This window comes from Scomber scombrus, chromosome 1 (assembly GCF_963691925.1).
Source record: "Scomber scombrus chromosome 1, fScoSco1.1, whole genome shotgun sequence".
Taxonomy (NCBI): Eukaryota; Metazoa; Chordata; class Actinopteri; order Scombriformes; family Scombridae; genus Scomber; species Scomber scombrus.
The window spans coordinates 34,426,655-34,438,468 of NC_084970.1; the positions used below are offsets into that span (position 1 = coordinate 34,426,655).

Below are 11,814 nucleotides of genomic sequence, written 5' to 3' on the forward strand. Positions count from 1 at the left end.
GAACATTTACCCTAACAGCTGATAATATTGGTTAGAAAATTAGGAAAGTCATCAAATGTAATAAGTTACTTTGATGAAGTAATATAAAATAGTTACATTATGTATTACAGTTTAAATAGAGTAACTAGTAATCTGTAACCTTCCCAACCCTGATTATAATGAATCAGAACCTGCTGTAATGTGAGACTATTTTTTACAACATCTGGATAAATGACAGCATGAGTCCCGCCCCCCCCCCCCCTCCTCCCCAAACACACACATACGGTGAAAACATCACTCAAAAGTATTATTTCCATTTATTTTATCCTCCTAAAAATCAGAAAGTCATCTAATAAACAAAAAAAAAAAACCCTGCGGCTCTTTCCCTCCCTCCCAATCTCTCCCACTCTCCCAGCCATTTCCACAGTGTAATCAATACACACGGTTGCCACGACAACGGAGCGATTAAACGAACACCTACCTAATCCGCTTTGTTTCATCTCGGGGGACTGACGCGAGCAGAAGGAGAACAGGCGATAGCTGCCCACTTTGGAGGACGACGTCTCCGAGAGGACCTGGTGGTGGAAAACAAGACAAAAGCCTTAAAAAAAACCAACAAGACGGCTATGATGTCATACAGCGGTCTGCAGGGTGAAATATGACCTGGGACGAGAGGAGAGGTCAAAGCCAGTCACGATAACTAGTTTTGTTAGACGATATATTCTCCCAGAAATAATGGCTCTAAATAATATTATTGTCGTTTTAAGACCATTTTATGCCAGTTACCATGGTGATAGTGGTTTCTAATACCATACTTTACTATTGAAGAGGGACCAGTAACCCCCTAGTTTCACCTTTAATCATTTACACCTTACCTGCAGCCTAAATACACATCCAGTACATGTTTGGTAGTGGGAGTGAAGAGTTTTAGGAGAATGGGCTTCTTTTGAAAATGTCAGGAGCCATTTTTATATGTTGGGGTGAGTGTGATGCTCACAAAAAGAAAGAAAGCAGGGTTTTATGAGTTAAATAGTTTATATAGCAGCAGCAAAAATATACTTCTCTGTTCTCAGTTTAGCAGCAGCTCAGATTGTCACTACAATGACAGAATAGATGGTCCACCTTAAAAGGTCGGTCCACCTTAAGTGAGCCTGGCCCAGGCTAGGCTAACCCAGTGTGGCTAACTTCAGAGCTAACTGACTCCTTCACTTTAAATCAGCAGGAAGTTGAGTCGTAGCTTTTATTCACTAAACTGATGAAAACAGATTTCACTGCTACGTTCACAACAGTTACTCTCTGCTCTGCTTCTCTCTTCCTCTCTCCCCTTCTGTCTCTTTCCCTCTCGTTTTCCGTTTCCCTCTCTTGCTCTCACGCTGTCTGTCTCTCTCTCTCTGTTTCTCTCTCTCTCTGTCTTTCTCTCTCTCTCTCTCCGTCTGTCTCTCTCTCTCTGTCTTTCTCTCTCTCTCCGTCTTTCTCTCTCTCTCTCTCCGTCTGTCTTTCTCTCTCTCCGTCTTTCTCTCTCTCTCTCTCTCCGTCTTTCTCTCTCTCCGTCTTTCTCTCACTCTCTCTCTCTCCGTCTTTCTCTCTCCGTCTTTCTCTCACTCTCTCTGTCTTTCTCTCTCTCTCCGTCTGTCTCTCTCTCTCTCTCCGTCTGTCTCTCTCTCTCTCTCCGTCTGTCTCTCTCTCTCTGTCTTTCTCTCTCTCTCCGTCTTTCACTCTCTCTCTCTCTCCGTCTGTCTTTCTCTCTCTCCGTCTTTCTCTCTCTCTCTCTCCGTCTTTCTCTCTCTCTGTCTTTCTCTCTCTCCGTCTTTCTCTCACTCTCTCTCTCTCCGTCTTTCTCTCTCCATCTTTCTCTCTCTCTCTCTGTCTTTCTCTCTCTCTCCGTCTTTCTCTCTCTCTCTCTCCGTCTGTCTCTCTCTCTCTGTCTTTCTCTCTCTCTCCGTCTTTCACTCTCTCTCTCTCTCCGTCTGTCTTTCTCTCTCTCCGTCTTTCTCTCTCTCTCTCTCCGTCTTTCTCTCTCTCTGTCTTTCTCTCTCTCCGTCTTTCTCTCACTCTCTCTCTCTCCGTCTTTCTCTCTCCGTCTTTCTCTCACTCTCTCTGTCTTTCTGTCTCTCTCTCTCCGTCTTTCTCTCTCTCTGTCTTTCTCTCTCTCCGTCTTTCTCTCTCCGTCTTTCTCTCACTCTCTCTGTCTTTCTGTCTCTCTCTCTCCGTCTTTCTCTCTCTCTGTCTTTCTCTCTCTCCGTCTTTCTCTCTCTCTTTGTCTCTCTGTGTTTCTCTTCTTCTCAACCAAACACTCCCTACTCTCCTCTCTTCAGTAAACACACAGACACACGTAAACACAACGGACAATATCGAGATCATGTCCGTGTATCATACGATAAGTAAATAACACAATTATCATGGACAGGTGTATATCTGAGAGTCTCACCTCCATGGATCCAGTCTTATGGTTGCGTATGAGTGGAGATCTCCTCTGGATGGTGATTGGCTCAGACAGCGGCACGGCTCGGTCCGTCTCGTCCCGTGTGAGGTCCTCCAGGCTGCCGGGGTCGGTTTGTTTCTGCCCGTTCTGAAAGAGCAGAGAGAAGGAAAGAAAGAGAGAAAGAAAGGAATAATAAAAACAGAAAGGAGGACGTATGCTGCTATCTGCAGAACAATAAAACGTTAACAAGTCTTGGAGTGATTGTACCTGTCGTGCTACCTCTGCAGATGCGGGCCTGAAGCCGAAGCCGGTCGGTGCGTTCTCCTCTTCTTCGACGCCTTTGACCCCCGGACTGAAGTGAAGCTCCACGTGGAAGCGTTCCTCTGAGGTGAGATCCTTTAAAAAGAGGAAGGAGAGGAAGATACTTAAGATAAATTGTCAGATTATACACCATGCAGTACACATCCAAACGCAATGTCGTAGCAACGGCTCAAAAAATAGTGCAGAATATTTAAAAAGTGCTGATATTAAAAACAGTAAAACTAAACAAAATCCCCAAAAACTATGTGTGTGGATATAAACCGGGTCAGAATATGAACAGTATGTGAGGGGTTAATTAACTCATCAAGGAGCAACAACGCCACTTAGTTTACACTTTACACACAACCTAGATTATAAAATGACCCCAGACATCGCGTGCCACAGAAGACACACACACACACACACACACACACACACACAGAAGACAGACACACAGACAGACACACACACAGACACACACACAGACACACACACAGAGACACACACAGAGACACACACAGAGACACACACAGAGACACACACAGAGACACACACACACACACACACACACACACACAGTGTACCTTATTGTTGTCCTCGTACAGCATGATGACGATCTGAGTCATGTAGTTGAGTTCAGAGACAGCGCTGAGGTAATCCATGGCTCGCTTCCACTGCTGGTCTTTCTCCTCCTGTTCACACACAAAAACACAGCGAGCCTCAGTTTCAAACTCAAGAAGCATTCATCATCATCATCAGAAATATATAATCAGAACATTAAAAGTGACCGCTTACGTCGAGCAAGCCTCCGTAGCGGAAAATGCTGAGCAGAGAGTGAACGTGACTCTCGCTGGTGAAATATAAACGTGTCCTGACGTGACGGCCGGGAGACATCACTCCACGAGAATACCTGCAAATAAAATAAGATCCCTCTGAGTTAGATGCTTTAAAATAATCTACATTGTCAGTATATAACTTTAAATGTGTTTTTGGGGACTCACAGCGGGTGTAGTTTGTTGACGGACTCGTCCTCGTGGGTTCTCTGCAGGTCCAGCTGGATCTTTCTGACCAGCGGGAGGCAGTAGGCGTACGCTATGTCCAATTTTTCTATTTTATTTATGCCGTATTCCTACAAAAAATATAAAAACATAAATAAATATAGTGTGCTCAAAATGTTAAGTAACTGCTGTACCTGTAATAAAACATTAAGATATAATAAGATGATACTTTATTAGTCTCACAGTAAATGCAAAAAATAGAAAGAGCATGAATAAAAAGAATAAAGACCAATAAATAATAAGTACACAAGCAATAAAAACAATAGTAGTAAAAAAAATATATATATAAAAAATGGAAACGTTGATGTTGAATAATAATATATCTGAGTTTATTGTTACTGCGTTGATTTAAAAATAATTAAAAACAGTTCACTGCTCTGAAATGAGTCATAACGCTAAAGTAAATGTCTAGATTTTTTAACATTAAAAATATAATAATATTACTCATTAATAATAAAAAATGAAGCTAACGTTGCTGTTGTCCTTTAGGGTTAAAATTGAAACTGGAGGACAACAACAGGTGCTCAAAAATGAGGTATGGTTTCATTTAAATTAAGCCTATTGATAATAATTTCTAAAAATATGTGTAAAACCTGTAGTAATGAGTTGGAATTAAATTGGCTACAAAATAAATAAATAAATAAAATAAATAGAAAAGAAACAGAACAAATGTAAATAGAAAATATACATTTAAATAAATAAATAAAATAGTATGAAAAAAAAAACATATATGAATGAATAATCAAATAAATAAACAATTAAATAAATAGAAAATAATATAAAAAATATAAAAATAAATAAATAAAATAGTATGAAAAATAAATTTAAAAATATGAATGAATAATCAAATAAATAAATAAAATAAATAAATAGAAAAGAAACAAAAAATAGAAAAAAAATACAAATAAATAAATAAAATAGTATGAAAGATACATTTAAAAAATATGAATGAACAAATAAAAAATTAAATAAATAAATAAATAGAAAAGAAATAAAACAATAGAAAAAAATACAAATAAATAAATAAAATAGTATTAAAAATAAATTAAAAACATATGAATGAATAAAAAATTAAACATAATTGAAAACACCCCCCCAAAATACTAAAAACTCAAATAGGTCAATAATATAGCTCTTTGCAGTAGTCTCTCTGTCTCTCACCTGTGGGATGACGATGTCCGCCAGCGCGTGAGACATCTTGAACAGCTCCAGCGTGTCCTCCAGGCCCAGAGTAGCGTTGTGGATGACGTCGTACTTCACGCAGTCGTAAATGTCGGGTACCTTGCTGATGTCGTAGCGTCCGTTCTTCATGCGGAAGTCTCTCTCCAGTTTGGACCAACGCTGCAGCATCAGCTCCAGAGTCTCACTGTGGTACAGCTGCAGGTCTGCGGAGGTGATACAAGATTTAAACTCCTTTACTGACAAATCAAAAGATATTTATTTGATTTCATTTGTTGACTCAAGTCATTTTTCAGTATTTTGAGTGCTACGAATCCTGTGAACCTTTTTTCATATTTGGCTCTTTAACAGCTTTTCTATCAGTCATCTTCACACTGATGCACTTTTAAAATATTGTAAGTTACTTGATTTTATATATTTAAATTATTCTATGTTTTAGCTGCTTTTACTATGTACTATTTTAAAATTCTTACTATTTCTATTTTCCATCGTATATTAAATTAACGTGTTTTTAACATTGTTTTATGCTTCTTTTTCGGGCCTTTTAATGTGAATCACTTGGCATATGTAATTTATTTTGTAACATTCGTGACGTCACCCATTGGTTTGTGGACTGCTGCTTGGAAGCCAATAGTATCGGATCTGAGCAGCGCCATCTTGAAAATTTCCGGTGCATGCTGGGAAAAATAAAAACACGGATTCTACTTATATGGGCATCAGGAGGAGCATGAGGCGCCCTCCTGAACCTGTGAACCAATCAACCTGTCAATCACGACGTAGCCACGCCCTAATGCATACCCTGCTTTATCGTCAAATATAAAATCAGGGAGGCCAAAATGTCACAAATGAACATCATACTGCATTGAAGAAGGCTTTAAACTAGCGATTGAGACCATAAACACATTTTGAAAACGTTTACTGAGGTTAGAAATCAAGTGAGAAGTTGGTGAATTCTCCATTGACTTGTATAGAGACGGAAGTCCTTTTGACACCAAAACGGTCGCCCCCTGGTGGCCTTTTGATAGAATGCAGTTTAAAGTTACTTCCGCGTTGGCATCATTTCAGAGGACCTGAACTCCCCGCCTGGTTGTAAAGCACATTTCATTAATTGTTTGTAAAGCTGCATTTCTTGTATGAAAAGTATTATACAAAAAGTTATTATTAATTATTATTATTAATATTAATAAATGTCAATGCCAGATATCTCTAAACTTGACCAAATTAAACCAAAACTATTCTCACAGCTATATGCCACCATTGGTAAGATCATATATTTGTAAGAGCATAAATACAATTTATTTATGTCTGATTACTTAGTGCGTAATAATTTAAGTTTATATGTAAAAAAGGAGTATTTACAGCCTGATGTATTTATAATTGATATTTGCAGTAATGTTAATTGAGTACTTAATGTATGTGGATAGCTTAAAATGCAGAAAATGTTATTTACTTATTACATTAGTGATACATTTGGGAAAAGATCATTCTTAAAGTTGCTTTCTAGTAACTGTGCAGCTTTAGGGAGGAAAACAGGAAGATTCAGGCATGTGGAGAGTAACGCCCTACAGTTTTATACCTCTTTCCTTTTCTTATTTTAAATAATGAAGAGGAGAAAGAAAGAAAGAAGAGGAGGAAGAGGAGAAAGAAAGAAAGAAAGAAAGAAAGAAGAGGAGAGAGAAAGAAAGAAAGAAAGAAGAGGAGAGAGAGAAAGAAGAGGAGAGAGAAAGAAAGGAGGAAAGAAAGAAAGAAGAGGAGAAAGAAAGAAAGAAGGAAAGAAAGAAGAGGAGAAAGAAAGAAGGAAAGAAAGAAGAGGAAAAAGAAAGAAAGAAAGAAGAGGAGAAAGAAAGAAGAGAGAGAAAGAAATAAATGAGGAAGAGGAGAAAGAAAGAAAGAAAGAAAGAAAGAAAGAAAGAAAGAAAGAAGGAAAGAAAGATAAATGAGGAAAGAAAGGAAAGAAAGATAAATGAAGAAAGAAAGAAGAGGAGAAAGAAGGAAGGAAAGAAAGTGGAGCCATACAGTTTTATACCTCTTTCCTTTTCTTCTTTTAAATAATGATTCTTGCTGCTTTGTATCTTTATGTTTGTTTGTTTCAAAGTAAAATGTTTAAATTTATCAAGAGATAAATGCTGATTTAAGAGCGTAAAGTTAAGGCTTCAATCTTCAATAACTTAAAAAAATGTGTTGTGTGCATCAAAAAAGAAAAGAAAAGAAAGAAAGTCTTCAGAGTTGAAATCATCAGACGGCTGACGGAGGACTCGCGGCTCACCGGCTGACTTGGGATCCTCCATTCTTTTGCGGATCTGGGAGGTGAGACTCTGAATGAGGGCGTAGACCTGGTCACACGTGGCGACGGGGTTCTGGACTATCTTCATCGAATTCACCAAAGAGGCGCTACAGGTCGGGGCGAGCTGTCAACCACACACAGAGACACAGACACACACACACACACAGAGACACACACAGAGACACACACAGAGACACACACAGAGACACACACAGAGACACACACAGAGACACACATCAAAAAACCAATTAAAGTCCGTGTAAAGTAAGAATAAATATGTGTTCTGAGTTAAACATACCACAGAAGAGTGTGTTGTTAACCACCCTGCAAAATTTGAATGATTAAAAAAAAATCGCCAAATATATGAAATTAGGCTTCAAAGTTGTGTAAAAATCAGCCTCTTTCTCTGCTCCCAAACGCTGTGGGAGTGGCCGCCGAGTTCCCTGAAGCCCCGCCCCCTACCAAGTGTAACCTGTCAATCAAAGTCACCACCTCTAACAGAAACAGCTTTCTGCTGCTAACTCAGCTGCTAGCTCGGCAGCTAGCTTGGCGGCTAACTCGGCGGCTAATTCAGCTAACTAGCTAACTGTAGACTGTAGTAGTAGTGTGTGCTGAATGTATTTATACCTCTACAGCAGCAGGGTCGGGTTTAAATCCTTAACACAGAAATCTTAGCCTAGCTCCACAATTCAAATCTAAATGGTTGAAATGCTTTTTACACATTTTTTAGAAATACATTTATGACCTATTTAATGTGTTTAGAAGAAAATGTCTGAGTTCACTTTACACAGTCTTTAAACATGAACACAGAACAAATGAATTCTGACCGTTTTCACAGCAAAAAGACTTCAAAAGCACAAAACTGCTAAACCGAACAAATCTGTGTGACTTTAATAATTTAACAAGAAACGTATTAAACGTAATCCTTTGTGCTTTCATTACAAGCAGTTAGTAATCCTCCGCATGATCAAAAGGAGCCGGGTCGATGCGTCTCTACGTATCATCCTCTCAATTTAACAACTACTGTGGGAAATGTCCAAAAAAAATGACTTTAATTCAAAGTTAATTATGTGTGAGAATAAAAAGACTGTTTGGGAGGATACTACAAAAAGACATTAACTGTATAAAAGGTCAGTGATTAATAAGAGTTGGTGAGATGAGCCATTTAAAAATATCTTTAAAAATAGATTTAAAAGCAGCATCAGGTTTGTTAAAATGAACATTTAGTATTTTTGTTGGTTTTATATCATTTGAAATGATATTTGCACCATTTTTTAACCAAAAGTAAGACTGAATGCTCCTGAAAATGTCAAATGGTGTAACCACAAAAGAATGATACATATTACATAGTTTATCCACCAAGCAAGAAAGGAAGGAAGTAAGAAAGAAAAGAAAGAAAGAAGAGGAGAAAGAAAGAAAGAAGGAAAGAAAGAAGAGGAGAAAGGAAAGAAAGAAGAAGAGAAAGAAAGAAAGAGAAGAAGAAAAGAAAGATAAATGAAGAAAGAAAGAAAGAAGAGGAGAAAGAAAGAAAGAAGGAAAGAAAGAATAGAAGGAAAGAAAGAAAGAGGAGAAAGAAAGAAAAAAAAGAAGGAAAGAAAGAAGAAAAGAAAGAGGAGAAAGAAAGAAAGAAGGAAAGAAAGATAAATGAGGAAAGAAAGAAGAGGAGAAAGAAAGGAGGAAGAAAGGAAGAAGAGGAGAAAGAAAGGAGGAAGAAAGGAGGAAGAGAAGAAAGAAAGGAGGAAGAGGAGAAAGAAAGAAGAAATAAAGAAAGATAAATGAGGAAAGAAAAAAAGAGAGAAGAGAAGGAAAGAGGAGAAAGAAAGATAAATGAGGAAAGAAAGAAAGAAGAGAAAGAACAAGAAGTAAGAGGAGAGAGGAAGAAAGGAGGAAAAAGATTAACGGAGGAGGAAGAGAGGGAAAGAAAGAAAGCCTGTTCCTGATCTCCATGGTTACCAGAGTAAATGTAATATTTAGAACAATTGTATTCCATTACCTTTATTTAATATAAAAGTTATAATGTAAGATCATGCCAAACTAGTTGATATGGTGTTTTATTGACAATTTACTGTTTTTAAGCAAGTTGAATTATTTGGTACAAAGTTTTTATGGTTACACCACTTAGACATTTTTACCATAATCCTCTAATATATTCTCTCAAAATGGATTAAAAGCAGAAATTTGATGCTGGGTCCACAAAAAGGAATGTGTGCAAGTTATTCATACGTTTATTTTCACATTTTAACCCTTTAAATTTAAACTAAACCACATGGACACAAAGAAAACATCACATGTGTCGTTTCCCCTCATGGCTAAAGACCGCTTTGCAAAGCATCATGGGTAAACACGCCGAGCTTAATCACCCTGTCGTAGTCTTCGTCGGTGAAGTCTCGGTCCTTCTGCAGGATCTCGTGGAGTCGCGCTTTGACTCGGTGCTGGCAGCTGCTCAGGGAGTCGCTGTCGTTGTCCAGCAGCCCGTTCATGTTGGCGCTCTTCACCATCTGCACCAGGATGGGGGTCAGCTCACCCTCCAGAGCCAGCAGCCCCTACACACACACACACAGAGAGAGAGAGAGAGACACATACACACACACACACAGAGATACACACACACACACACACACACACACACACACACACACACACACACACACACACACACACACACACACACACACACACACACACACACACACACACACACACACACACACACACACACACACACACACACACACACACACACACACACACACACACAGAGAGAGACACATACACACACACACAGAGAGACACACACACAGAGAGACACACACACACACACACAGAGAGACACACACACACACACACAGAGAGAGAGACACAGAGAGAGAGAGAGACGCACACAGACACACACAGAGAGAGACACACATACACACACACACACAGAGAGAGAGACACACAGAGAGAGAGAGAGACACACACACACACACACAGAGAGAGAGACACACAAACACACACACAGAGAGAGACAGACACACACACACACACACACACACAGAGAGAGAGACACACACACACGTACAAAGCAGATGAAGCGTGGTCTGTGATTTGTTTTGGCAACATCTCGGCTGTAAAGCGACACTGAAGCGTTCCCCTCCGCTGTTTTTAACGACAGTTCAAAGATCATCTGTCAGCGTTGTGTATTTTGATATTGCGTCAACGCTGCCAAATCTGAGCCCATTTAACTGGAGGCCGAGGAAGCAAAGTCAAAGTATGACAATATGTTCCTGACATGACTGATCATCTAGAGACAGTGGTTCTCAACCTTTTTGAGGTCCTGGACCCCCTGCATATTTATTATCTACCCTGAGGACCCTTCCACCCGATCTGGGGGGGGGGGGGGGGGGGGGGGGGTGATACAGTCTTGCCCACCAATGATTGGTGCCTGGTGCTTAAATGCCGCTGCAGGTGTGCCGGTTTCATGGCGTGGTTCGACAGTACCTCTCCACATGAGAAACACAGAGGCTACTGAGGGTCCGAATCAGTTGATGTAAATTTCTTCTTCTTCGCTTAATTTCAAGTGCTAACCTGAACCTTGCAAGTTAATGAGTTTTCCCACATCACCTTCCTGCAGATGTTTTAATGCATTTCTTGCATTATAAGGAAATGAATGGTGTATGCCCACTGGAACAGTAGGGGGCTCATAATTTGAAACGGATGCAGATCGTGTTAAGTTTGTATTAACAGCGTCATGCAGTAACTTTTAACAATGCAAACGGGAGCGAGATCTCTTATTAAAATACAATAAATTACACTTGTGAAACAGATGTAATTAGAGTTTAAGTAGATAAAGGTCTCAGTCACATTTGAGTAAAATAATCCTATTTCTATAAATGTCATAGAATCTTTGTTTAAAAGCTATTTTATTTTCACGGACCCCTTGCAATTACACCACGGACCACTGTGGATCATGGATGTATTATAATGCCGTGGATCCACAACAGACTCTCTTCCGGATAGGGGTGCGCGCAATTACGTAATGCGGGAGGGGAAAACAGGCAGGTCGCTCGGCCAATCATATCATTCAGACCGAATGATATGATTGGTCAGAGTTTTCACAGAATATTATGAGAATGGAATAATGATTAGTTTCTATGCCTGGTGGATCTCTCTAACATTTAAGAGTGCCATTACCTTATTAATAGCATTTTAACCTAAACAAAAAAAGTGTAAAAATGTAACAACGGTAAGGGTAGCTTTAAAATAAAAAAACATACAGGTGAAGACATTTGTGTAAGAGTTTACTGCTTTATGGTTTATTATAAAGTAAATACCTGCCATAAAAACCGGTGCGTCTTATACACTAGTGTCATCTATTCACCTTTAAAATACAGAGGTTGGATAGAAAAGTGTTTTTCCCAGCATGACGCCCCCAAAAATAGACTGTGACTTATACACCGGTTATTACGGTAACTACCTGGAAGTCGAATAATATAAAATCCTCCCTCTCTCTAGATTCTGCGTACCTTTGCGAAAGCGGCGGCCGTCATCTGCACGCGGCCTTCGTCGGACGCGTAGATCTTCAGGTCATGTCTGTAGGTGCTGTGTAACCG

At 39.2% G+C, this 11,814-nt stretch overlaps 1 protein-coding gene across 1 annotated transcript in view; it reads right to left on the reverse strand.

The window, feature by feature from the left end:
- The window catches only part of ppip5k1a (diphosphoinositol pentakisphosphate kinase 1a), a 61,752-nt gene that overhangs the window by 19,081 nt on the left and 30,857 nt on the right, over positions 1 to 11,814 (reverse strand). Inside the window, 10 exon segments of the mRNA XM_062416657.1 lie at positions 461 to 554; positions 2,408 to 2,548; positions 2,669 to 2,797; positions 3,286 to 3,393; positions 3,497 to 3,611; positions 3,703 to 3,830; positions 4,921 to 5,144; positions 7,205 to 7,346; positions 9,583 to 9,765; positions 11,728 to 11,814. The exon segment at positions 11,728 to 11,814 is cut by the window's right edge and continues 35 nt beyond it. Of these exon segments, the coding sequence (XP_062272641.1) occupies positions 461 to 554; positions 2,408 to 2,548; positions 2,669 to 2,797; positions 3,286 to 3,393; positions 3,497 to 3,611; positions 3,703 to 3,830; positions 4,921 to 5,144; positions 7,205 to 7,346; positions 9,583 to 9,765; positions 11,728 to 11,814 (1,351 nt within the window).